Source organism: Dendronephthya gigantea, unplaced genomic scaffold, assembly GCF_004324835.1.
Source record: "Dendronephthya gigantea isolate DGI-Jeju-01 unplaced genomic scaffold, DenGig_1.0 000034F, whole genome shotgun sequence".
Lineage (NCBI taxonomy): Eukaryota > Metazoa > Cnidaria > Anthozoa > Malacalcyonacea > Nephtheidae > Dendronephthya > Dendronephthya gigantea.
In genome coordinates, this window is record NW_021163044.1 from 67984 (window position 1) to 92640 (window position 24657).

The window sequence follows — 24657 nt, forward strand, 5'->3', positions numbered from 1 at the left end:
TCATTTGGATGTACTGCATATTAAATGGCTACAAAACTTCATCCACGTAAATATCTCATAGTGTTATCCATAGTTGCCAAATGGGCTGAGTCGCGACACCCCGGTGGTGATCCGAAACCACCAGCTATATCTTTGCACGACTAATGCGCCTCCCAGAGGGAATGTTACATATTGCCAATTTCAGCGAAAAAAGTGGCGGAATTAACTTCGACAATTAAGTTGTGAACCTACATATTAATTTTCCTACATCTATCAATTGTGATATCAATTCTGGTTATCTAAAATACAACGATAACAACCTCCAGGTGTATTACTTACATAGCACTGTATTAAATATTTTACAATAACAAAAACGTAAAAAAATGATAATATTAGTTTCTTTAATCAGTATCGTCTAGGTCGTCTCTAATTACTTACTCAAGGCCAATAACATTTCCCTTGGTGTGTTTGCTTTCCCACCGAATGCAATATTTTAGCAAAGATCTAAATCTTTCTAGGAGAGACTGAGTTTATACGTATATATTTCCATTGGTTTTAGTTTGATTGTTGCATCTCGATCAACTGTTTTAATGTTGTGCATTAGCGTGAGAGATGTTTGTTGAATATTTCTAACCTCAAGATCCTTAAATAATCGCTGGAATGAAATCTGTAAAGAAAAATAGAATTTCTTTCCGATTTCTTCCATATTGTAATGAAGATTTCAGGAGGAATACCTTTCTGGGGAAGATCATTTTGGAACAGATTAATGTTCAATAACAGTGAAGTAGACAGACAAAACTATACACGGAGACAAGCTGAAAAACTCACCTTTCCTGACGTAGTTTTACACCAAGTGGGGAACGAACAATCGTAGCCATGACGACGTAACAATAATGCAGCTTCATCTGTTGGTTCTGGTTCCACACCTTTTTGTATCGTTCTCAAATTCACGACAAACATATCACATGGTAAAGGACGGGATAAACCCGCAAATATAGACGTCAATGTTGACGGTTCAGTATGTGAATGATGTAATATTGATATCGGTTGAGAAAGATGTTGGGAGATTGTATTACTTGCAAGAGAATGGTATGTCAGAGGAACGCCAACAGATGACTCATCTTGTAGTGCTTGAAATTTCTCAACAAATAATCTGAAATTTGCAGGTGTTCTTTTGTTATCCATTACCCCCTGTCCCAATCCTCGGTTATCATCTTGAGTTAAACGTCTATCTAGGATCACTTCAAGGGAACCTGATTTAAGGCTAGCGACACCATTAGCCTGCGCCGAGTGCAATGTGAGGCGAGTTTTCTTATCTTGGATAATCGCTGAGTTTGGCATTGGATAGAAATTAGCTTGTAAAGGAAGCTTGGTTAAAGTTTTGTGAAGTTGCATCTGCAACGGAAGTGAAGGGATAAACATCAAAAGGTTATGGTCGGAAAATATTGAACAAAATATTCATAATACTATGATAATACCTGAAAGCCATTTAGGTCTGTGAATATCTCATTGTTATTCAGAATATTAGTTGAAAATCGCATTGCAAGTTCCTAGAAGAAGAGTAAGGTTGAAATGATCGGACTAGCTTTAATATATAGAGTTACCACGTTGCTAACATACCCTGTTATGTTCCTCTCGTATATCAACAGCATTTTCAATGTCGATAGTCATTCCTTCTGGACCTAAACAAAAAGAAATGAGGTTTATCGTCACTTTTAAGAATTGTCTATACGTTATAGCCATGTTGATCTTAATGTCATACCTGGAACGTTATAAAGTCTGACTCGATGTTGAACAAGGGGTAGTTGTACAGTTAGTTCATTGAATATCCTTCCTTTCAGTACGATAATTCTTGAGTGAGAGGGTAAATTTAATGGCTAGACAGAAAATACATAGAAATTAGGGACTTAGGCCAGGTTAACTCGTCACTATTCTTTCCCAATGACTATGATCACAATATATATAAAACAAACGGACCTGAGCAGGGCCATCGGGAAGGAATAAATACGCTCCACTTCTGTCAGATGCATGAGCTGTGCCATAGGTCATGAAAGCCATAAGTAGATCCAACGTTTTACCATCTTCTACAGTTGTTAGTTTCTAAGAGAAGAAGGTTGGAAAATGTTCTCGCAATAATTAAGATAAGAGACGACAAGTGAGTCCTGACTATTAATTAAAGAGCTAGGCGACATTTACCACCATTGTACCATGTGAACTGTCGAATGTAACATGAAGGGCATCATTTTCCAAAACAATATCTCCCGAATCCCAATCTTTGCGCTCCACTGTGAATTCCTTGCTGTTGGTAAAAATCAAATTTAGGAATAATAAATTTTAGGAATAAAGACAAATCGAGAGATACATACTCCAGATTCACGTCGCCAACGTGATGATAAAGATAGACAGAACTTAGGGAATTCACACTTGATGTCTCTTCAATTGTATACGTCGCCAGACCCAATGGCGGAATATTTGCCACAAAATGAACCTTGAAATGAAAAGTTTCATGTTCAAAAAGATGGGCATCACAATGAGATAACCTGGTGTTAAAATCACAAATGAACTGATTGAAAATCAGTAAAAAAAACTTTACTCACTCTGTAACTGTTTGGCACAGGCTTAAAATCGTTGTCAAAAACTGGACTAACTTGAAAGGAAATTGTGTGTCCAGTGGCATTTGTCACCTGGTCAGAATATAGAAAGAAACAATGATTCATATTTCTTATTGCATGGTCTTGTTTTCATGGAAGAAATTGATGGTTTCATCGTATTTGGACCAGTAAATACAAGTGGAATGATACCTTGATTTTCAGTGTTGAAACTAAAATACTGACTACTTGTACACGATAACCCTCCAGTGAATTATACAGTGTTACTTTTCTAAAATCAACAGATATAAGAGATGACATGGCAGTACATCACAGTACATGGCAGTACATCACAGTACATCACAGTACATGGCAGTACATGGCAATATCACAGTACATGACAGTACATCACAGTACATCACAGTACATGGCAATATCACAGTACATGACAGTACATCACAGTACATCACAGTACATGGCAATATCACAGTACATGGCAATACATATCACAATACTGTACAAGTATGACTTTGTCAAAGACAGTATTTCTAATACAAGCATACCTTGGCTTAGAGCTTTTGACTGCCAGAATCCTTTTTGTAGGAAAGCCATCTTGACCTTTTCTTTCTTCATCCTGTTGTAGATTAAAATGTTCAGATTTGGACATGAAGTCAAGAAGTGAATATGACCGAGAATGGTATACTTACATATTGAACCATAGTTAGCGACTCGTCATTTGGTTTGTAATCTTTTCTGGATTTATGCAACAGAAAATATGACGAATCCTCAATAATACGAGCAGTGTCTTGAAGTGAACGCAACAGTCTAAATGTAATAATAATGTAAAAGGTTGAACATAGATAGTGAAATAGTTTAATGATTAGCTACAATAGATTTTCAACATTGCACCTACCGGAATCCATAATCAACCACAACATGATCCTTAGCTGTCCCTGTGATCCCATCATGATGTTGAAAGACTCCTAAGTTTCGTCTGGCTTGCATCAATAGGTGGAATAAATTAGTTGATGGAAATAACTTCACCCCATCTTTACGGGCATGAGAATAAGCAAGATGATAAATTATTTCTGCAGCTCGCAATCTTGATTCCAGAACACGATCCATATTTTTATAGAAAGGTCTAGTTGTGAAATATCCACTCCAATAATGATCATCTCTGTTAAATTAATACACAAACATTAAGTTTCATATATGGTGTTTTACACTTTCATTAGGAAAATCTATGAGATAACTCTAACCTGTCAGCGTAAGTATAAAAATCCCCACTTAAAGTTGGATATCCTGGAGGTTGTTTCCCAGGTTTAACCCCGTTTTTTTCCCAAAGCTTGTTAAAGTAATCTGACAGTGTTCCAAACTGAGCCTGTGAAAAAAATCAGTGGTAGACAAGGAAATGTTTGGAGATGAAGCGACCAATGATCAAATGAAGCTAGTCTGCCTTCACAACTTGATCAGTTTCATTATTATTACAAAATGGAAACTTCTCAATACCTTAACCTTGAGTTTTGGATGAGAATTCATATAATCAAACAATCTCTAAGAAAATGAAAGAGAATATTAAAATTAACAAACATTCTAAAAGTAAATTAAAGTAAAACTATATTGTGAATGGTAGAGAGAGACCTCAACATTCATCAGTGATTGCTCATCTTCAATGTGATAGATTTCACCTGTAAACACTGACTCTACCTGATAGTTTGAGAATTGTTCTGTTGTTTCAAATTTCATTTCATATCTGAAGTCATCTCCAAGAGGAATTAATACAATGTTACTTTTATACAGGGTTGCCTTTTTTCTGTATTGATCCAGTAACTTTTCCGCTCTACAAACAAAAAATAAAAATATAATTTCATTCTTTAAGAGACTATACTCTGTGAATCACATTGGTTATGTAAAATCCAGGATGCCAATGATTCAGACATAGATTGTATACCTGAGAAATATACCTAGCACTTTAACATTCTACAGTACATATATGATATATATAGCATCATTATAGTTACATTATAAAAGAGTTATTCCAGTCATGATACAAAAACACTACTTTTCCAACTACCTTTGAGCAACATTATTATCATCAATTTTTACAGGTGAAATATGCCAAGGGCATTGTATTCCTCCACCAGGAAGTCGTCGAAAATCAAATTGACAACAAATCTAAACAAAAGCACATTGAGCATTTTTATTTTATTCATTTCCTATGCATTGAACCATTTTGATAGAATACACTTGTCATCTTATTTTGTGTCACAGTTCAAACCAGATATACATATACTATCCAAGCCAGTTTCTATGAATAAACACATTCATTTTACTGTACATACTGCAGGTTCAGGTCCACAAGTGTGTGGTACATCATAACTATAAAAAGGCATCATATGACAGAACATGTCTGTTGAAGAAGAATGATCTAAAAATTTAAGAAATAGTACCATTAATATAATGCAATACAATTATAAAAGAGAAATTCTGGGCATGTTTAACATTTGGGCATGCAATTCTTCAGTGATATTCTGTCTGACAACAGACAATTCACTCAATAAATTCAAAAATCTCTTAAACTAAATCAACACTCTGAAATTTAGAACTTTCAGTCATACCCCAGTTTTGTCTCCACATGAACTCCAGCTTCTTCCTCCGAGCCAAATACTTCTTTACAGCATAATGTGTTCTTTGAATTAACATTGAATGAAAACCAGATCGTTTTAAAATATAAGCCATGGTTGGAGTGTGACCAAAAGGATCTATAGCCCAGCCTGCCTGAGGCTTAACACCTGTTCAAAATTTAGTCAAATACAAATGTCAGCAATCAACATGAATGCAAGTACACTGATATTTTGGATAATGTTTACCTATATTAGCTTCTAGCCACTGCTGTCCTTCAATCAATTGATCAATCATAGCAAAATAGTGGGTGTTTGCCTCATCATTCATTACCCATCCTCCTGTAACAATTTCCATCTGACCATTTTTCACTTGTCTGAAAATATAGTTCAGGGTATGATTTAAGTAATGATTATTAGAATATTACTGCTAGAATATACTTCATTAGCTTTAGGAATTATACAAATTCTAACATACTCTTTAAATAACTTCTTTCTTCTATCGTCCACCTCTTCCCACCACATTGACAGGTAAGACATTTCAGCCCAGATAAATTTCCTTCGTTTATCAAGAGCCAATGCATCAACAACATTGTCCAAAATATGTCTGGTCTGATCCTGATAGTATGCATCCAGTGTTTTTATCCATCCTGGAAGAGATTGTTTAAATTCATAGATGTGCTACCCTTAATCATCCATTATGTTGGGTGGACATTACAAGATATAAGGTGAAAAGAGTGTATGAGTATAATTATGTACAAACCAGGATCATTGTGGGAATGTGGGATAACAAAGACATCCAAGTGTTCTTCATTCTTTTCACGCTGAACATTCCAGCCTTGTTTCCAGGCTCCACCATCTGGGTTATCAAATGGGAGAAAGTCGTAGACATCTAACATCTTTGATGAAAAAATGTGTATTACAAACCAGTTCTCTTCTAGCACCTGTGTTAGGACTCCAATGTGCCATATTTATGCAATTAAATGGAGCTAAATCTCTACAAAAACAGTCTTCTATAGTTTCGTTCTTAGGTCTCTTACCTTGACATCTGAAGAAAGGCCAGAAGGGGTCTTTGAGAATTTACATCCACTGTCATTTTCTTTATCAACATGAACAAGTGACTGAAATGTTTTTCTTGGACTTGTGTTGCTATTAAGAATAGGTTGATCACTGACAGGGTTGTCACCCAACTTTGTTGCATCACCTTTTAATTGATTGACAGCTTTTTCTGACAATTTTATCTTCTTTTCCAGTCTATCCATATCTTTTTCAATCTTCACTAAAGGTTCAATTACCTTTCTATTTACCTGCGGAAAGAAGATTGTGGGAAACAAAGTGAATTTTATTTGGGTAAAATTTCATATACACGTATAGGATAGTGGGAACATATAAACAGCAACAGCTCAGCAGTTGAAATTATTCTATTGTATAATTTGTATTCAATAAATTAGGTGGAATGTTTAAGAACAAAAGAAAAGGACTGTAATATTGTTTCCTATAAGTTGCACAAGTTTGCTTAATGTTTGGACAAGGTCCTACTGATAAAAACACCTGCCAATATCATTTTATCCCCCCCATGCATACTATCATTTAATTTAAACTGACAGACTAGCTGTATTTTCTGAAAAGTATATTATTAAATACCAACATAAAAATATATTTTTTGTACACATGTAGATGAATGCATACATGTATAGTACAATTTTTGAATCTCAATAATATTTAACTTAGTTAAAAATGCATCACTAAGGACAACGTATTTAATTACCTGTGCTTCTATAACGCTTTCATAACTAGGCATTTTAGATAATTGGTCCACAACTAGATATATCGATAAAGACATCACTACGAATAAAGCACCTCCAAAAAATGCTATAGACTTCCGCATGATGTGCTGCTATTCCTTGCCTAATTGGTCATTGATGATAAAAGAAGTTCCTGATACACAAATATACGTTTTCAAGAAGAACTCGAATTATAATTTCAAACTCTAAATTTTATTAAATTACAGGAAACTTTCGGGTCAACTTCGTTACCATTTCGGAAAATGTCGCGATACGATTATGTTCACTGGCGCGACATTTTATTGATATATGCCGTATGCAACTTATTTTTAAACGATAAACAATTCTACAACACAGGTGCAATGGTATCAAACTTTAAAACTTTAGAATTAAAAGAAAATAATTTGAAATTATATCATTTAAAGTACATGACTGGGAAACTGCTACGTGTCATATGTTGCATTACTTCATGTAAAATTTGTCAACTGCCCCAAGTCCGATTCGTGCGCTCCCCCCATAACTAATCAGTGCTTTGATCAATAATTCAGGATTGTACAAATTTGACTAATCTGGTTGCCTTAGGTTCTTGTGTCTTTATCCACCAGTATTTTTGCTATATATTCATCCGCCTTAAGATAGATACGAGCAAGAAATACGGTGGTTTACGACACAAATGGTAAAATATTATGTGCATGATATAATTTTATGTACTGAAATAGATCAAGTCAGAATAACTTCCCGACATTTGAAGTTACTCCTTTGGCCAACTCTGAAGTATCTTTCAGTTCAATGGCTTGTTTTCTAATGCGTCGAGCCTGTAATTTATCTTGAAGTGCCTGATCAAGACGGGCTTTGTTGACGTCTTGTGCTTTAGAGAACTGCGCAACTTGTTCCTCGTATTTTGTCTTCAACTCTTCGATATTTCCAAAAAGAACGTCCATATCGGGAACTGGAGCAAGTTCTACCAATGGCTTCAACTTCATTGCCGTCTCTAGTAGCTCTGCAATCTCTATATAATGCAAGAAAGGTGATTAGGACTTTATATTCTACATATAAAAACGCTGCCCACGTTTCCCACAGGAAACATCAGTCTGGTCTCAGAGAGAGCTGTTAGTAAAATCTTCTTACTAGCGTCATCTTCCTGCGTTTCATTCGTTTCCGCGACGTCTTTACTTGGTTGGTCTGGGGCGGTCTCTGTTGCCATGGTTAAGGCGGGTGATTCTTCACCATCCCCTGTTGAACGCGAAGAGAGATTTGTTTCTGTGTTTGGAGGCGGCGTTCCTTCGTCGTCTTTCCCAACGGGAGTAGTTAAAGAAGCGTCCTTCTCAGGGGAAGAACTTTCTTTAGAAGAAGATGTGTGAGCAGGAACAGAAGAGCTTTCTTCACCAGGAAGAGGAGGAGGAACATCAGGTTCTTCGTTCAGTGACCACTGCGTCTGGCTTAGCGATGTGTGTATCGCTTTGCATTTCAGTCAACTGTTCAGGTTCATTACCCAAGAACAAAACTTCATCTGGCATGTCTTCACTTGTATCTTCACCTTGTAGTTCTTTAATCTTGACATGAATCAATCTGCAAATAACAACAAATTTATAATAGTAAAGGAACATGTATTACGCATGAATTCAAGAAAATCACCAAGAACTCTTCATACCTCAATCGTTCACGTTTTAAAGCTAACACTTTCTCCTTCCAAAGTGGAACAATCAGTTCAAGATCTTTGTTGATGTTTTTTTCTAGTACCATGGTGATCCACAATAGCAGTGAGTTTGCTTTGTTATTGAAAGAACTGTAGGTTTGGAGTGCTTGCATATACGATTCTCTGGTCATTACATCATTGAAGATTGTTGATATTGAGTGGTTCAAAAGCTTAAGAGATGATCATAATTAAGAATTATGTCAACAGAAATACTGCTGGCATTCATGTATCAGATTTTGCAAGGCCAAATTTTCTTACCTTCAAATCATCACTGGTAAAATATGGCAAAGTAACATTGGGTAAAAAACGATGTGTGTTGGTAATATTCTGTGAAGCTGGAATCAAGTAATTCCTTGTTTCCGCCACCATTGAGTATCGAGCCTACAAAGATAAATATGATGGTTGAATGTTTACTGTTTTAAACAGAGATATATACACATGAAGTAAGCCTATTATGTTTTGAATTTACCTGCACCATAGACTGATTGACAGTGTTTATCTGTGCCCATCTTCTAGTTGAGTGTGCAAGTTGTTGTGCAGCATGTTCCATCAGAACTTTAGCATTACTCCAGTAATTTCTTGTTCTAACTATCAGCTCTTTACGTTCAGTCAACAAATCTGCTTCAGTCTCAAGTTGTTCCTCAACTTCACTTCCATATTTACCATTAAATATTTCATGCAACTTTTTCTCATGTTCTTCTCGTAATCTCTGCAACTCTTCACATTGCTTTTGTAAGGACTCAACCTCTGCATAAAGAGCATTATACTCTTGTTGTTGGCTTTTTAACTCCTTTTCTGCAACCTCTTGTCTGTTCAACGCATCCATGTATTCTCGTTGTTCCTTCGCCATTCGTGACTGAAGTTGGTAAATATCAGAAAACATTGCTCTTACATTTGGATGTTGTATGGCGGCAACATCTCCGTATTCTTTAGCTCTAAAAATTTCATCATATATAAAATAGAAATGAAATAAAAAAATGATTAAATGAGGCACACTCTACGATGATTTTTCTCAACTGAAATAAAATATATAATTATATAACTTCTCATCTTTTATGGTCATGCACTCATTGCAAAAATTAATTTAATTACATACGTTTGCTGTTTAAGGCTCTCCACCTTTTTCTGTGTTGCTTGCAAATCAGCATATCGACTAACAAGTAACTTATGTTGTGTTTGATATTGTCCCACAACACCTTTTCTTTCCATGGAACTTAACTCCTTTTCCAAATTGAGAACATTTTGCAATGATTGTTCTGTATATGTAGGAACTGACTTCTTAGTGCTTGGTTCATCCTTCACTGATTTTTCTTTACTTGGCTCAACATTTTTAGGCTCTGGAGGTGGTGGTTTAGAAACTGGCTTATCTGGTTGCTTTGGTTGGACTGGTTTACTCTGTTCTTGAACAGCGTTTACCACAACTTGTTGTGCCTGTCCATTTAAGTCTTCTTTCACATTTTCAACATTATTATTTAACTCTGATTCTTGTCTCATAACTCCTGTACTTGCACCACAACCCATTTTACCACCTCAGGATGTTAATCACCTTAACGTTTGAGAAGTTTTTAATTAGAATATCTACCAGCTGCCTTCATGAACTGGTTAAAATTTGTGTATAAAAAATTGAATGACAAGAGTGAAAGTGTACCATGAACGTCACAGTAACAACAGAGATTCAAAAGCTGCCCATGACAGGACGCCTTCATAAAATACCTTGAATCCACTGAAATTTTGTCCACCATAAGACGTATGAGAAATAAGTCAATATTGAGATGTCAGTCGTTGTGACAAAAAACACTCAAAAAAGCTGGTAATTAGCCCTTTAATACAGTAAGTAGCACGTTATATGAACGTGCTATAACAACGATGTCTCACTTGCTGCAAAACACAGGAATTTGTTGTTAAAATTTGTATTTTGTGTTGCCGTGGTTTTTATTAAAGTTGTAAATGAACCAGTCGTCATAGTAACCAGACGAAATATAACATAATATGGACAAATATACGGGACTCTATGGGACTATTGTGAACAGATAACCCACAACACAGCACTATTTTCTACAAAAGCCTGGCTTGCAAGTTTGGCCATACGCTTCTTTGCGCTAACGTTACTTCAAATGATTCATGTGCATATCATCTCGTAACCTGAATATCAGTCAGGTACTCATCTTGTATCAGGCGAATACGACACGAGCGCTAACAACGCCCCCTCACAAACAAGCGCTGTCAGACCCATGTCAGACCCCAGAGATTTCACCTGGCGCTCCTACATCCCCGTCTTTCGTACGAACACAGTGGTAAAAAAAAACAGTGGGTAGACCCCCCGCCGGAATTGGCATGAAAACCCGCATCTTTTTCATTCTAGACATTGTTCATCTTAACTTGGCAAAAAGTTTCGATGGTTTTGCGTGAATAAAGGAATAGTAGAAAATACTTTTAGAATTGTTAAAAATCCTTTATTACATAGAACATATAGTAACTTTTACATGCAGAACAAAAATCTAATTATTCCAATACCATAATATCTTTCGTATATCCGGCCGTAAGATAAGAACATTAAAATTGCTTGATGTTTGGTATAGGCTGCTTATTGTACCCTTTCCAACATGTAAAAGAGAAAAGATCAGGCCTGAAGGTTCGGCTCTAAAGAAATACTTCGGTTTACAAAAGTGAGAATCCATGAACGATCAAAGCTGTCACAAAGAGTGTTATACTTGATATTGTTTGCGCTGAGGAAGGAAACACCAGACATAAAGCATCAACATTCACTTCTCCAGGAACAAGTCTTGCACTATATTAATCAGAATGTTTGATATATTAGTCAAGTTGTGGAATGCCATAGTAAATTTAATGAGCTAATTAATTCCTTACCAATTCAGATATTGGTTACATTTTTGTCTGGTGAAGTTGGCTACAATATGTTCACCATCACTAGAGCACCATGGATGACGACAGTGTACATTAAGAAGCCTTTGACGACAAGTTTTGTGCAAAGTTAAGTTCACACGGTGTATGGTGACATTTAAATACTGGATAAGGTTTTGATCGTAGTAGTCAATATACCATCTCGGAAGCTAGTAAAATAAACAGGGTAATGAAATTTAAACAATGCATCTATCAAATCCTTTTTCTGGATCATTTCTACTTATACCTTTCCATAATGTTTCCCGTTACATCTTGTATCTAGATCATAGGATAAGCATCTGTCACTCTCCCAACCAAAAGGTGTGTATGAAAGATGATCACAAATAAAGTAATTCGCGCTCATAAACCGCATCGCAACAAGTGAATTACACGCAGCAAAAATTTTCAAACATTTCATCTTGATATCAGGATCATGAACGATGAATCTTTGGATGTCAAGACTTTCATATCTCGGATTGACTTGCTTCTTACATCTCGGAAAAAGTTGTGCACAAAGGAAGGCCTTGTAAGCGTTGACACACTGAGGACGGCTATCCAAGCGCATTATGTCTTTAGATTTTCTGTATATAGTTTCAATCATAATTTCATAGCGTTTCGAGGCATAGTCTGGGACGAAATAATCAAATGTGATATTACAAGGAGGCTCTTCAGGAACACGATTGCACTCGCTTAGTTTAGAAAGAATATATTCTTTGCAGTAAAAGCTTCTAATGGATATCAAGATAGTGAAGATCCATGATTTGTAAGACGCCATACTTGCTTGTATGAAAACGAAGCCACCCGCTTGAAAGTATGTTGTTGTTTAAATTGTGGTTGATATCACTGTTATTTATAGCGATATTTGTCACAATAAAACAGAAGTAGTGTTTTATTCTACAAGATTTGTACTTAGAGCAGAGATTTACATCTTCAACTACGTCTACGTTCTGCCATAAAATCTCTAAAAGGTTTTAACAACGTAAATATAGCCCATATACATTTTAACTCGGTCATTATGTTTCCGCAAAAATTAGTTTAAATAACGTTCAATCAAACTTATAAGACTGTCATACACTGTCTGATCATTCGAGATACTGTTTTAAAAAGGAAAGTCACTTGAACTTCAAAACGAAAGCACACATACATCTTACTTGCCGTCAGCATATTGTTCCAACTTTTCCACCAGCAATGTTGTGTCAAACCTATATACACGTGAAATAATTTACTAGTTTTTACCTCCGTGGTTTTAAGAGTGGTAAACGTCACAGAGGCGACGCGTAATACCTTGTTTGATCTTCAACAACCTCCATGGAGTTATCTTCTGATTCGCTGAGGTAACCTGACGGCGTTACATCACTATCAGTGTCTAAAAGTATTGATGATCACGATCATGAAAATGTCATCATATTCCGTCAAATGCTTTTGAAAAACTCCAAGCATTTTAACATTAATTGCCGATCACAATTTAACAAAACTCACCATTTCTTAAGTTGTTTCTTGATCCTATGGCACTGAAAAATCCAGTGGAATCAGAATCTTCTTTAGCGCTCAGATATAGTGACTCGTCATCACTTTCATCATCTTCACTTTGTTGTTGTTTACTATGGTTCAGAATTTGACTGAAGTTTGCGGCCAACAAACGCTTACCTACAGTATTATATTAAGAAGAAATTGTTACTTTGTTTTACTATAAACAATTCTCATGCATGTTAGTTAGTTAGTTAGTTGACCAATAATTACATCTATCAAATCATTTCAATTCTTTTTAGTTACTCTGACTTTTTGACGTGTATAAATGGTAGATAATGTTTCCTTCCATACCTTTAGGTGTCCCAGATGAGAGACTTCCCAAACTCTGTGTATTTTTACTATCTTGTACTGTGTTGTCTTTTCTTGGAGTCACGGTTATCTCTGAGCTGCATTTTATCAAACCATCGTGTGGAATAGTATCATCTCTGGTAAGATCTTCGGAATAACTGCGACGCAAAACATGGTCTGGTCGTTCAAGGCCGTTATTCGTTCGGTCAAGTTCGTTATCATCCTGATTTGATTCAAGATTATAATCTGCTCGGTGAAGACCATAATCTTGTTTAGCACCGCCATCCGCTCGGTCGACGCCATAACCCAGGACACTATCATCTTCCTTCAGTTTGGTGGTATCTGTTTTCACGGTGATTTCCGAGGACTGGTTCAGATAATACTCGGGGGCTGATGTTATCGGGTGACCACTTGCGAAAGACAAGACGGGAATGTCCTTATTCTCATATAAGTCATCTTTAAGTACGGGTTTTTCACTGCTGTTATTTACCTCCTCTGTGTTTGAGGAAAACGGGATATCTGGCATGAAATGAGCACTTTCAGACAACTGAACATTTGAAACTGTTATGGGTTCCATAAAATTTCCTCGCACATCAACAGCGCTTGTAATTGGCGTCTTTGAATTAACGTTCTCATCTAAATTCATTGATACTAGGTTTGCAAGATCCTTCTCAGATTCTTCATGTTCTTTTTCAATATCTTCTTCAGTTTTGAGTCTCTGATCGCAAATACGATTATCAGAACTACCATGTTCCAGCCTCCCATCATCATCTTTCATGTTTTCAATTTCAGAAATATCTGCACCTGGCACAGTTGTATCCATATTTAACATTTCAAACATGCTGTTCAGTTGAGAAATATCAGCACAAGACACGACCTGGTGTTCCACAGAGGCTATAGGAGGTTCGTTCACAACTTTCTTCTCGCTATTCTGGCTCTCTAAAGATATGGGTGAAGAAAACTCAAAGCTTTCAGATTGGTTCAGTTCAAAGCTGGCATCTTCAAACGCAGGAGACGGAAATTCTTTGTTCATTTGTTTTAAGACATTCTCTTTCTGTTCTGCGATAATTTTGTCAACTACAGCTGGCTCTGAACGTTGAGTTATGGAAGTCTATAGAAAAAACAATAAAAAAACAAAATGTTCATGGAAAGTTGGTACTTTAATTGGAGAATTGTGGTATAAAAAAGATGATATAATTAAGTAGACATCCATCATTACCTTTCTGTTAGTTTCTGTTCCAATGTTTGAGGATTTGTCTTTGTAAATAGCAAAACCTTGTTCTACTAATCTCTTTTCAATATTCACATCCTGGAGAAAACAAACTCCCAATTAACAGTGAAACGTTTTTTTACTTCCAAAAAAAGTTGTTAAAACAACTCTATTGCTCTACAAACACTTGGTTCATATCTCAAATACCAGGAACTTACTTCTTCAGTATTTGTGTCAATCAGTTCAATGCAAGGTACCCCATTGTCATCATAATATGCAACTCTGGCCATCAATGGCTTCCACTGGGCACAATAACTGAGCTTTTCAAACATTTCTGAGGCTTCCTGACTCCAGTTTTTACCTGAAATATTAAGAGAAAAGTGAATTTAGTCAGTTCAGCCTCGTGGTAAATGATTATGACTAATGATAAGGTCATAGACTCTCTCTTGACATAGTAAAAGAAATTAGAGCATACCTGCTGGTTTTACATTTGCCATATAACATTCAATTGCTTGAAATGGCAGAGTGCAATATTCTTCCCTGTAAGATGAGTAATTATCCATTTAATCATCTATGATTAAAACTTGATCATATGATTACTGATTATCAATACCTTATTTCTTTGACATTTGACATTGAAACAACATCGCTATCACCAAAATCAAGATATTGAACTTGAACTTCATTTCTCTCCTCAATAACTTTGACAATCTCACTTCTATACCAAGACTCGTCATGTTGAAAGGTTGCACAACATATGTCACCAACTTTTGGTGGCGTAAGTCTTTTACCATGACATTTATCTCCATAAAACTGAGTCATTTCTTCAACAAGAACATCAAGCTGCTTGGCATCTGATACAATATTCTGTATCCAAAAATGTTCAGGTGTGTCCATGGCTGATACATACACTGCAAAGTAGTCTCCATGAACAGGTAAATGTGCAAAGGTCAGCTTGTTTTTTGCTATAAAGGAGTATATTTTCACATTTAACAACAAAAAATATTAAGATGGAACAGTCAAATTACAATGTATAGACATGTAAGAATGATAAAAGGTTCCTAATATATTTTAATACCCTCTTGAGTTCTTTTCTTCTTTTTTCTGAAATCTTCATCCTCCGCTATCTTTTCATCAATCAATTGCTTTGCACATTCAATCTGTGTTTTTGTCCCAGTAATGTCACATGTCCGTAGCTTGTTTGTCTCATTATCCTGATCAAATTTAATTTTTGCACCTTAAATGGAACAAACAAGAATGGTGCAATGAGAGAAAAAGAAAATTTCATATCCTAGAAGAATTTCTATATGTCAAGTAAATGTGTTTTATAATTTAAAATTTGTGCCTAGAGTATCATATATTTAATATATTTTGATCCACAATGTATTCATACCAGATATACGGCACAACTGTCTAATTGTCTTGCCACCTTTTCCAATGATCCTGCCAATAGCTAATTCAGGTATTTCAACTACAACTTTCTCTAACACAGGTTGTTCATCTATCAATTTCTTAATCAAAACTTCAGCACGCTTTATTCTTTCTCGTGTTCCTCGTATCACAACTGTTCTGACTTGTGGTTTCCCTTCCTCGGTTAGTTCATCTCCTGATTCTTCCTTATCATCTTTTAAATTGATTCGAGTGTCACTTTCTTTTTGTATCTGCTTGATAACACATCCTCCACGGCCTAAGATTGATCAATATCACAAACAAATTACTGTCGGAAGCCAGGTAAAAGACTTCACTATGTGTGGTTTCAAGAGATCTGAAATGATCAGTTGCAAGCTGCAAACTGCAACAAAATTTTAAAAAGGTGGTAGCAAGACCTTTTTTGTGTAAATGCAAGCAGAAACAAGTTTTCAAACTTGGACAGAGAACCACTTTGTTTTCAAAAGTTTCAAACATAAAAAAACTCTTTACATAAATGTCCCAGCGGTATTTGAAAACGACAAATTTTACCTAAATGCAGAATATTAAAGTTGTTTGAAGCATCACTCTTCACAATAATTTGTCATTAATTTAACAATATATTTACTACCACGAGATACTTAAGAAGTAAATTACCAATGATAGCACCAATATGATAGCACCAACATGACATTGAGGTATCTGCAATTCAGACACCAGATCAGCACTGGAAACAAATTCATCTTCTGTGCCAACTTCATCTTCATCATCTTCTTCACGCCATTTTAACAAAACATAAAACAATATTCCAACAATAGGAATACTGACAGCCAAGGCTATCTTCTGATTTGTCGTTAGTGTCGGCATTGATTTAAAATACCAAGTTCTTTAGTTAATTTACCTTCGTAAAAAAACACATGCGTTCAAAAATGACGCCATTTTGTATATTCATTAACAAACATCGCGGTTCCGATGTGTGACGACAAGCAACGAATACACTACGAAGATCTCAATCATCAATCATCTCAATCATGTAAGATTTAGATAGACCACATTGATAAACCTAAGGGTTTCTTGCCTTTACAAAAAAATTAAATTGTACTTTAATATCAATTGAATGAGTGGCAGAAACAAACTTGAGTTACTCTAATACAGACTGTGTTGATGGATTAACTGTCGTATTTTTACCAACCATGTACCTGGAACCCTCACCCTATCCGCCTATCATGAGTATCACCCAGAAGATTGCAGCCAAATTTTTGCGTGTTTGAAGTCTGAACCCCAAAGCACACATGGGAATGCTCAGACTAGAAGGATTAAACACTTCACTCGTGGTTGAGTCTTTAATTTTGTTCCAGTAGCATTTCAGTCCAGTTCGTTTAGAAAAGCACATTCATCAAAGATGCAGACTTCCTGATGTTTAGGTTCGCCTCTTGATAAAAGAACGTTAGAATAGTCGAGTTCATTGCAGCCATCCCCGTTGAATACATTACACTCGAAGTTTTTGTTAAGATACTTTAGTTTTCACGACACATATCTATGATTATAAAACATGTGAAACTCTGCAAAGTCTTTCTTGCCTCATGTCGTAACAGTGGTTTCTTCCAAAGAAATATCGAAACATTCAATATTGAATTGAAAAATATAAAAGAAGCCCCCCAAATTAACAAAGCATTTTGCATCTGCCAATTCTCAGTATCCTTAACAAAAATAAAAACTGACGGTCCTGGAATGAAGCAGATAAAGAAACACACGACTACAAGAAGACACACTTTCGCAAGTTTGATGTCTTTGAGAAGTTCTCGTTTTCTCATTCTTTGGCTCTGTGAGACATTTTCATTATCTGCTTGTGGAAAAACACGACATCTCTTAGAAGCAACAACGACTATTCTTGTATAAGCTACCACAACAAACAATGCACAGGGTGGAAGAACTATCAACAAGAACAGCGTTGTTACACCTTGGTAAAAGAAAGACAAACTCACGACAGTTAAAAAGAAGGAATAAATGATGATCAAAATAATGGTGATTCTTTTCTTCGTGACCTTATTTCGATGGTAGATCGGATGCACTATTGACATAAACCTAAAACGACAGAAGAAAAAAATGGTTAGAGACTTCATGACTCGATGAAATATGACTCAAGAAAACATGTGCCAGGACACGTAGGGACACGGATGATTAATAGAATCATACAGTGCTTACCTTTCGTAAGTCATAAGTACATACATCATCATCGAAATTCCAAGAAGTACGAAGGCAATCTTTACTTCTAATACAACCAAAATACAGTTATTAGGAGCAGAGGATATCTCAGAAAAGACAACATAGGTTGTTAATGGAATATTAAACAGCCCTACGCACAGATCTGCACAGGACTGTAACATCATCACAAAAAAACAGACTTTTTCATAAAGTTTCCTTGATTTCCAGATCGTAACAAAAGCGACGAAGTTTAGATCTACACTTAAAACTGCCAAAATTATATTGACAATAACGTTCAGCGCATTATTAACTATGAAGTTAGTAGAATATTGTCGAGGTATTTTATTTCCTTTCTCACCAAACATTTCACATTTCATAATATGTTCGGTAATGTTTCCTGTCAATGTTGTCTCATTCATAGTGCTTTTACTTTTAAATTTTAGAAGTTTGTTCCACGAAGTAATATTTCATAATGATCATTTTGATATTTTACTTTCCACTCGATAAATCATACGTGCTTGTTATTGTAAACTGACTCTATTGATTAAGATATATTAAGTTGTAAAGAAAATTATCCAAAGGAAATGAAATGTATATATTATTAAAAGTTAAACAGTTAGGCCTGTTCTCCACTTCAATCGTAGGGAACCGTGAGAAATGATATATGCTACGTGTCGCCTCAATACGGTTGAAGTGGAAAACAGACATACACAACTGATTCATAGCAGAATATATTAGGTAAAGTCATTAGATTAATATTCAATATTTTTTTTCCATGCAATAAAACTTTAATCAGAAAAAGTTATACATAATTATCGCGTCACTGTTCTACTAATAAAATCATTTCCTAAAGCTTTATTAAATATTAAAAGCGGTTGGATTAAATATTTTTAACTGTCGTGTTGTTTCCTGTAATTTGGATCAACCCTAAAACAAAATATTGCAATGAAATACTGAATTAGAATTGAAATACCGTCTTATACTTGCCATGCCCATGCTATGCACGTCTGGTATACTGACCTTATAACTTCGTCAGGAATGAAAATAAAATCCGTTTTGATGTAACTTGACAGTTCTTTTAAATTGTTCACAAATTTTAATTTTCTCGCAAAATTAGAGCTAAAGCAATACACAGATCAGTCAGCATAAACTCAATACTTTTGAGGGAGATGCTAGCTTACATTATTACGCATTAAGCAGAGTGAAGTTATAAAATATTACCTTAAAAATGGACGACAAAGTCTGAAGACACTTTTCAGCCAAAGATTAGGATGGACTACGAATACTTTGGTGACGCTCTTTCGTAATCTAAATTACATAGCAAAAAGTCCGGTATTATTAAACAAAGACCCTGTTGTACGTACGTAAACCAGACATGTTTGTAATCATGAAAGGTAGTTAAGGTACTGTAAGGAACTCTTTTCATTTGTAAATGACGTGGAATGACGCATTCCTGGAATGCTAATTTATACACTAACCTGTGGTCAATATACTGGTAATATTTCTTTAACCATGAAAAACTTGGCGATTGATTCTTGCTTGTTCCTCCATGAAAATAGACAAAGATATAATCTTCTGATGTTACCAGTAAATCCATAGTACTGATTATAAAGCTGTGAAAAAAAATATAAAAAACATACATGGGAGAATTGGGAAATTACTTAATTCTCTTGCAACTTGTGCAGAGGACCAGCAATTGAACAAAAAAATTACTATTTTAGTAGTTTGTCTTTTTTAAAAACTTAGTGTTGTCATTCAATGATTTTATAATTACGTCCAATTAAATCTGGTTAATACAAACAAGTACACATGGAGAAATTAAGATTTCCACTTCTCTCCAGTCTGCATGAGATATTTTAACTTCAGGCACTTGCAGCCAGTGTGCTTATACCTAGGATTCCAACATTTGACACTCATGGACTAATGAAATTAGCAAACCAACTTACAAGAAAAGTTGTTCCATCAAAAATGCATATCTTTTCATCTTCTTATTTGGTAAATTACAAGCAGTTAGTACAACAATGACAGTCTTTTTGTCTCCTTCATGATGATACCCTGAGACAAGAATATTAATGAAACATTATAATGTACATTCCAATTTCCAAAGTAAATATTACTCCATATGAAAATTACATAAAGCAATCGAAAAACTGCCTTTACCTCCATGTGTTAACACCTTGAGAAAAGGTTCGAGTAATTTCAAGTCAATGACTTTGTGTTGGCCATTAAAAACGACAGTTTGCCATCTTAATGGATCATTCAATCCATTATATTCCTGAATATCCATTATTTCTCCTCTTTGTGTCTCATTGTGTCCCTCATCCTCCTCATTTACACCTTCTCTTTCTACAATTTCATGTTCAGAGTCCTTCTCCTCCATGATTTCATGTTGAAGTTCTTCAAATGCTGCCATAAGTTCTTCCCTGGTTGGAGCTTTCTTTCGTTGTTCTTTAGCAGAAGGCTTTTTACATTCCAGTGACATTGCCCGACGTCTTAGAGGGCCTAAATCTACAATAAAAGAAAGTCATCAACAAAGTTTGATTACATGACACAACATATAATTCAACGTACAACATATAATTTATATGTACCTTGATCATCATCATCACTATCTTCAGAAATCATTTCACAAAGATCATCAATACTCTGGGACATCCTTTGATTTCTCTTTGTTCTTTCATCTCCTGATTCATTGTCACTGTCATCTTGAACGGCCAAGAACACAGGACATAATAACTCTGGGGCTTTCAAACGATGATGGTCTTCAAAGGATAACTCATGCAGGATAACCTTGTGTTTCTCTAATTATAGTAACAACAAATATGCATTATCACAAAGAGCTTACAGACCATCCAATCACTAAATTCATTTATAGACCAGGAATATATCAAGACTATGACAGATACCTTCAGGTTTTGATTTCATCCTGGTCTCATCTTGCAAACCTTTCATACTGGCCTCCCAATCAGTGTCAAATTCTAAGGTTACATTTCCAAATGCACTTGATTGCCGTGATAGTGTTCTAGGACTGGATGGATCCCCAAGAGAAGACTCATCACCAGATATTTCTTGCAATGTTCTCACATATTCTGCAATATGATGTCCATCTTTAGGTAGGTTTGTATCATGTTCCATGGACTGATCTTGAAGTGGTTTTTGCTGACCAGCACCACTATTGCTACCATATTTTAAATCTTCAGGGATGATGTTAGATGTTTCTGTTGTTGGTAAGCTTATGTCAAGATCATGAGACATGTCATTAGCAACTGGTGTACTCTGACGAGGGCCTGGGGTTATTGTGGTGTCTACAAATCTTTCTGGAGTACTTTGCATTACTGTAGTCTCCTGCAAAAATTCTTTATCAAAATGTAGACCAGAACTTTCATTTGACTGTTCTTGAAAATCATCAGCTGTTGTAAACATTTCCGAATCGATTGTTGTGGTGCCATTTTCTTGGGTTTCATTATTTGTCATTAAGAAACTATTGCTTGACTTGTACATTGTTGAATTAGCTGTAGTGAAACCTGAGAAACTTTCTGTGCTATTCGAATCCTTTTTTCCAACTACTGTTTCTAAATAATTTTCATCTGCAGTACCTCTTCCATCAGGTAAATTGCACTTGTCAATACTGTTACTAATACTTTGCTCAACAATTGACTGATCATTTCCTTGTTGAGTGTCAATGCCTATATTTTCAATATCATTTTCCATATCACAAACCAAAAAAGGATCATTCTGCAAGTGTTTACCATCTGCCATCCCACACTTCTCATAGGCATTTCTTATTATGCTAAGAGATAAATCTTGAAAATAATTAGAGACACCATCAGAATTTTTAATACAATCAAGTGAATGTATTTTCTTTTGTGATACTCCATTATCCTTTATCATTTCCTGGCCCTCCAAGTCAAATATTTGCTGTAATTCATCATAAACATCATTTAATGTAACTTCAACAAGTTTAGAACATCTCTCTTGTAAATAGACACTTGTAATTTCATCAGATGCAATTTCTGGCAAATCATGATAGTGGATAGAACTTGTTTCTATAACTGAATCTTTGAAAGACTCCTCATTCAAACATTCCAAGAGTGACTCTTCATCATACATTATCTCCAAGGTCTGGTCAGCAATCTTCTCAATTGCAGTTCTAACAACATTGGTCGTGACTTGGCTAAGAAATTTGTCCAGACTTATACCATTTGCAGTCATGTTGCTTTCAAAATTTGTCTAAATATATTAATAAAGTATTTCACAAAGTGCAGTATAATCATGATTAATCATTATGATTAAGTATTTAATTCCAATGTGCATCCTATGTAGATAATTTTACAGTAGACTTTTATCATAAAATTTGCATGTTTTAAAGAGTTATTTTTTTGAAGATCTGTATCATATAATACATATATCATACATTGTTTTTCATATGAAGGTTGACCTACCCATTATATTAATTGTAGGGTAAGCTTTCAAATTAGGGTTTATTGATGTGGTTTCGGGGTGAGTTTAGTAGGTTTAGCTTGCTTTTAACTGTCTTTTAATAATAAATAAGAATGAAAACCTTGCTTTGTACTCCCCAGCAATCATTATGTGGTATCATTGATCTCACGATAGATTGCGCAAATCATAATATTCATACATACTGATTTTAATTATTTTAATACTAATCTATTGTCAAAATATTCCGAACACTATCAACTATTTAGCAGTAGAAAGTTTAAGCATTTACTCATTACTTCCTATTTACCTCAATCCCTCAAAGATAAACATGCATAATGAAAACTAACAAGGGTAAAATTATCAACAGTTTAAACGAAATCTCACCTTGAATACACAGGAACTCGATGACAATCTAGGCAATATCACTTTGATTAATTTTCACTCGTCGATACGTGTTTTGACTGTTCTCGTATTACACAAAAATAATGTAGATTTTGTCCTTCTATAAATTGCACACCACAGCGTATCTTCACATATTTAGACAGTCACATCTCTTTTACTTAAGATAAAAAAGAGCAAACTTTTTAAATAATTTTATTTTTCCCCCTTTTGTATCGTTTGATTTAGTTATCGACCTGTTAAAAAGAACAGGGTCACAGGCGGCCCAAAATTTTTGGGCACAATAGCCCGAGAAGCAATTACGCAATAGTGGAGGAGGAATCATGGATGATGTCAGGGACGACGGAACCAACCTCGCAAGTCAGGTTTTTTTACCTAGAAACCATCACTGCCCTTTGCTTACGACGGCGAAGCGGGCGGTGGGGCAACCCCGTGGCCTTTGCTACCATGTCATAGTATCAGACATTCACTAGAGCAGAACTTGAAATTAAAGAAAGTAATTCCACCTTGTCAAACTTTCATGAGGACAGGAAAGAAAATACACTTAACTGGAGATACTTCACCTCTGTCAATTACTTTAGATCATTTCCTACAACTTTCTTAGAGAAATTGACCAATCACGCGTCGAATTGAAACAAGCCAAAGCTGATTGCAAATGATAATTACATTTTCAACCAATCAGAGGACATATTTCTAGTATTACACAATTTAAAATAATAACTTCGTAAAAATAAAGCATATTAATGACATTAATGCCGTAATCAGATGATATGACGACGACGCGGGGAAAGGAAAAATCACTTTTTTCAGTACGTGCCAATTAGATTCATTAACGACGATATACTCTTTTGTAAGAACTGAGCATTCGTTAGCAAGTGTCTTTCAAGCACATCTTTGAAGATTTAGAGTTTCAAATGGTACGACTGAGAGGAACACGCTTGTATTTCGTTGTTATTGGAGTGTTAGTGCTGGTCTTATCTCTAACATTCGTAATTTGTACAAACATAGTGCTTCACAAATATTCGGCAGGAATACAATGGTACTCTCTGTTTTACTTATATGTAAGTAGTAATCAGCTTTCTATATAAGACTATTTGTCCTTTATAATATGTGTGTACTTTTTATCAATTAATACGCTGGCAATAAAACGTATTTAAGACTTGAAGAGGGGACAAGTGACAGCTGCTTGCCTAAGACGAAGAAGCCATCCGACGTAGAATAAATCCAAAACTAGAATATATTAAAACCGAATCATTTCGCCAGCCCCAAAACAGGAACTTCTAATTATAATGTGTAACGTTATTAAAATGAACGTTTAAACAATCTTTTGCAATGAAACAGTATTTTTTTTAAAGATATATGAATATATTTCACATATACAATAAAATATTCATGTTGTCATCTGTTCATTAAAGTCCGCTCAGCCGCCTCTGAAAAAATAAGCTCAAGGATTAAGTTTATAATGTTATGTCTCTCAGTTTTTAATTCAGAAGGTAGTTTCGCCTCATGAAAGATCTGTAAATATGCACTATAACAATTTAAAATCTTGACAAACGAAAGGTTAATTTGTATATAAAACCAAATATGATTTTAGTAGTCGGCGCGCATA

The 24657-nt window shown here is 35.2% G+C and overlaps 3 protein-coding genes across 3 annotated transcripts; all 3 read right to left on the reverse strand.

The window, feature by feature from the left end:
* Positions 1-232: 232 nt before the first annotated feature.
* Positions 233-8378, reverse strand: LOC114525319 (alpha-mannosidase 2-like). The gene is made up of 25 exons (XM_028546573.1): positions 8101-8378; positions 6957-7981; positions 6229-6495; positions 5952-6087; positions 5667-5838; positions 5438-5565; positions 5186-5359; positions 4910-4995; positions 4642-4742; positions 4275-4407; positions 4077-4121; positions 3827-3948; positions 3481-3744; positions 3275-3392; positions 3131-3201; positions 2781-2859; positions 2577-2663; positions 2346-2467; positions 2176-2278; positions 1957-2079; positions 1742-1856; positions 1600-1661; positions 1458-1529; positions 808-1374; positions 233-646 (listed from the first exon to the last, which is right to left on the reverse strand). Exons 2-25 carry the CDS (start codon positions 7074-7076, stop codon positions 494-496), a joined length of 3420 nt encoding a protein of 1139 aa, XP_028402374.1. The 5' UTR covers positions 7077-7981; positions 8101-8378; the 3' UTR covers positions 233-493.
* A 2746-nt stretch (positions 8379-11124) lies between these two features.
* Positions 11125-16935, reverse strand: LOC114525512. The gene is made up of 13 exons (XM_028546888.1): positions 16679-16935; positions 15991-16287; positions 15676-15834; positions 15211-15562; positions 15073-15137; positions 14816-14958; positions 14607-14696; positions 13391-14498; positions 13049-13216; positions 12854-12935; positions 11817-12771; positions 11537-11739; positions 11125-11456 (listed from the first exon to the last, which is right to left on the reverse strand). Exons 1-11 carry the CDS (start codon positions 16869-16871, stop codon positions 12717-12719), a joined length of 2712 nt encoding a protein of 903 aa, XP_028402689.1. The 5' UTR covers positions 16872-16935; the 3' UTR covers positions 11125-11456; positions 11537-11739; positions 11817-12716.
* A 1475-nt stretch (positions 16936-18410) lies between these two features.
* On the reverse strand, positions 18411-23769 carry LOC114525288 (protein prune homolog 2-like). Its single transcript, XM_028546536.1, has 9 exons — positions 23034-23769; positions 21116-22439; positions 20801-21010; positions 20370-20717; positions 20156-20264; positions 19688-19822; positions 19431-19517; positions 19230-19328; positions 18411-19136 (listed from the first exon to the last, which is right to left on the reverse strand). The coding sequence occupies exons 2-9, from the start codon at positions 22419-22421 to the stop codon at positions 19100-19102; spliced, it is 2331 nt and encodes a 776-aa protein (XP_028402337.1). The 5' UTR covers positions 22422-22439; positions 23034-23769; the 3' UTR covers positions 18411-19099.
* Positions 23770-24657: the final 888 nt, after the last annotated feature.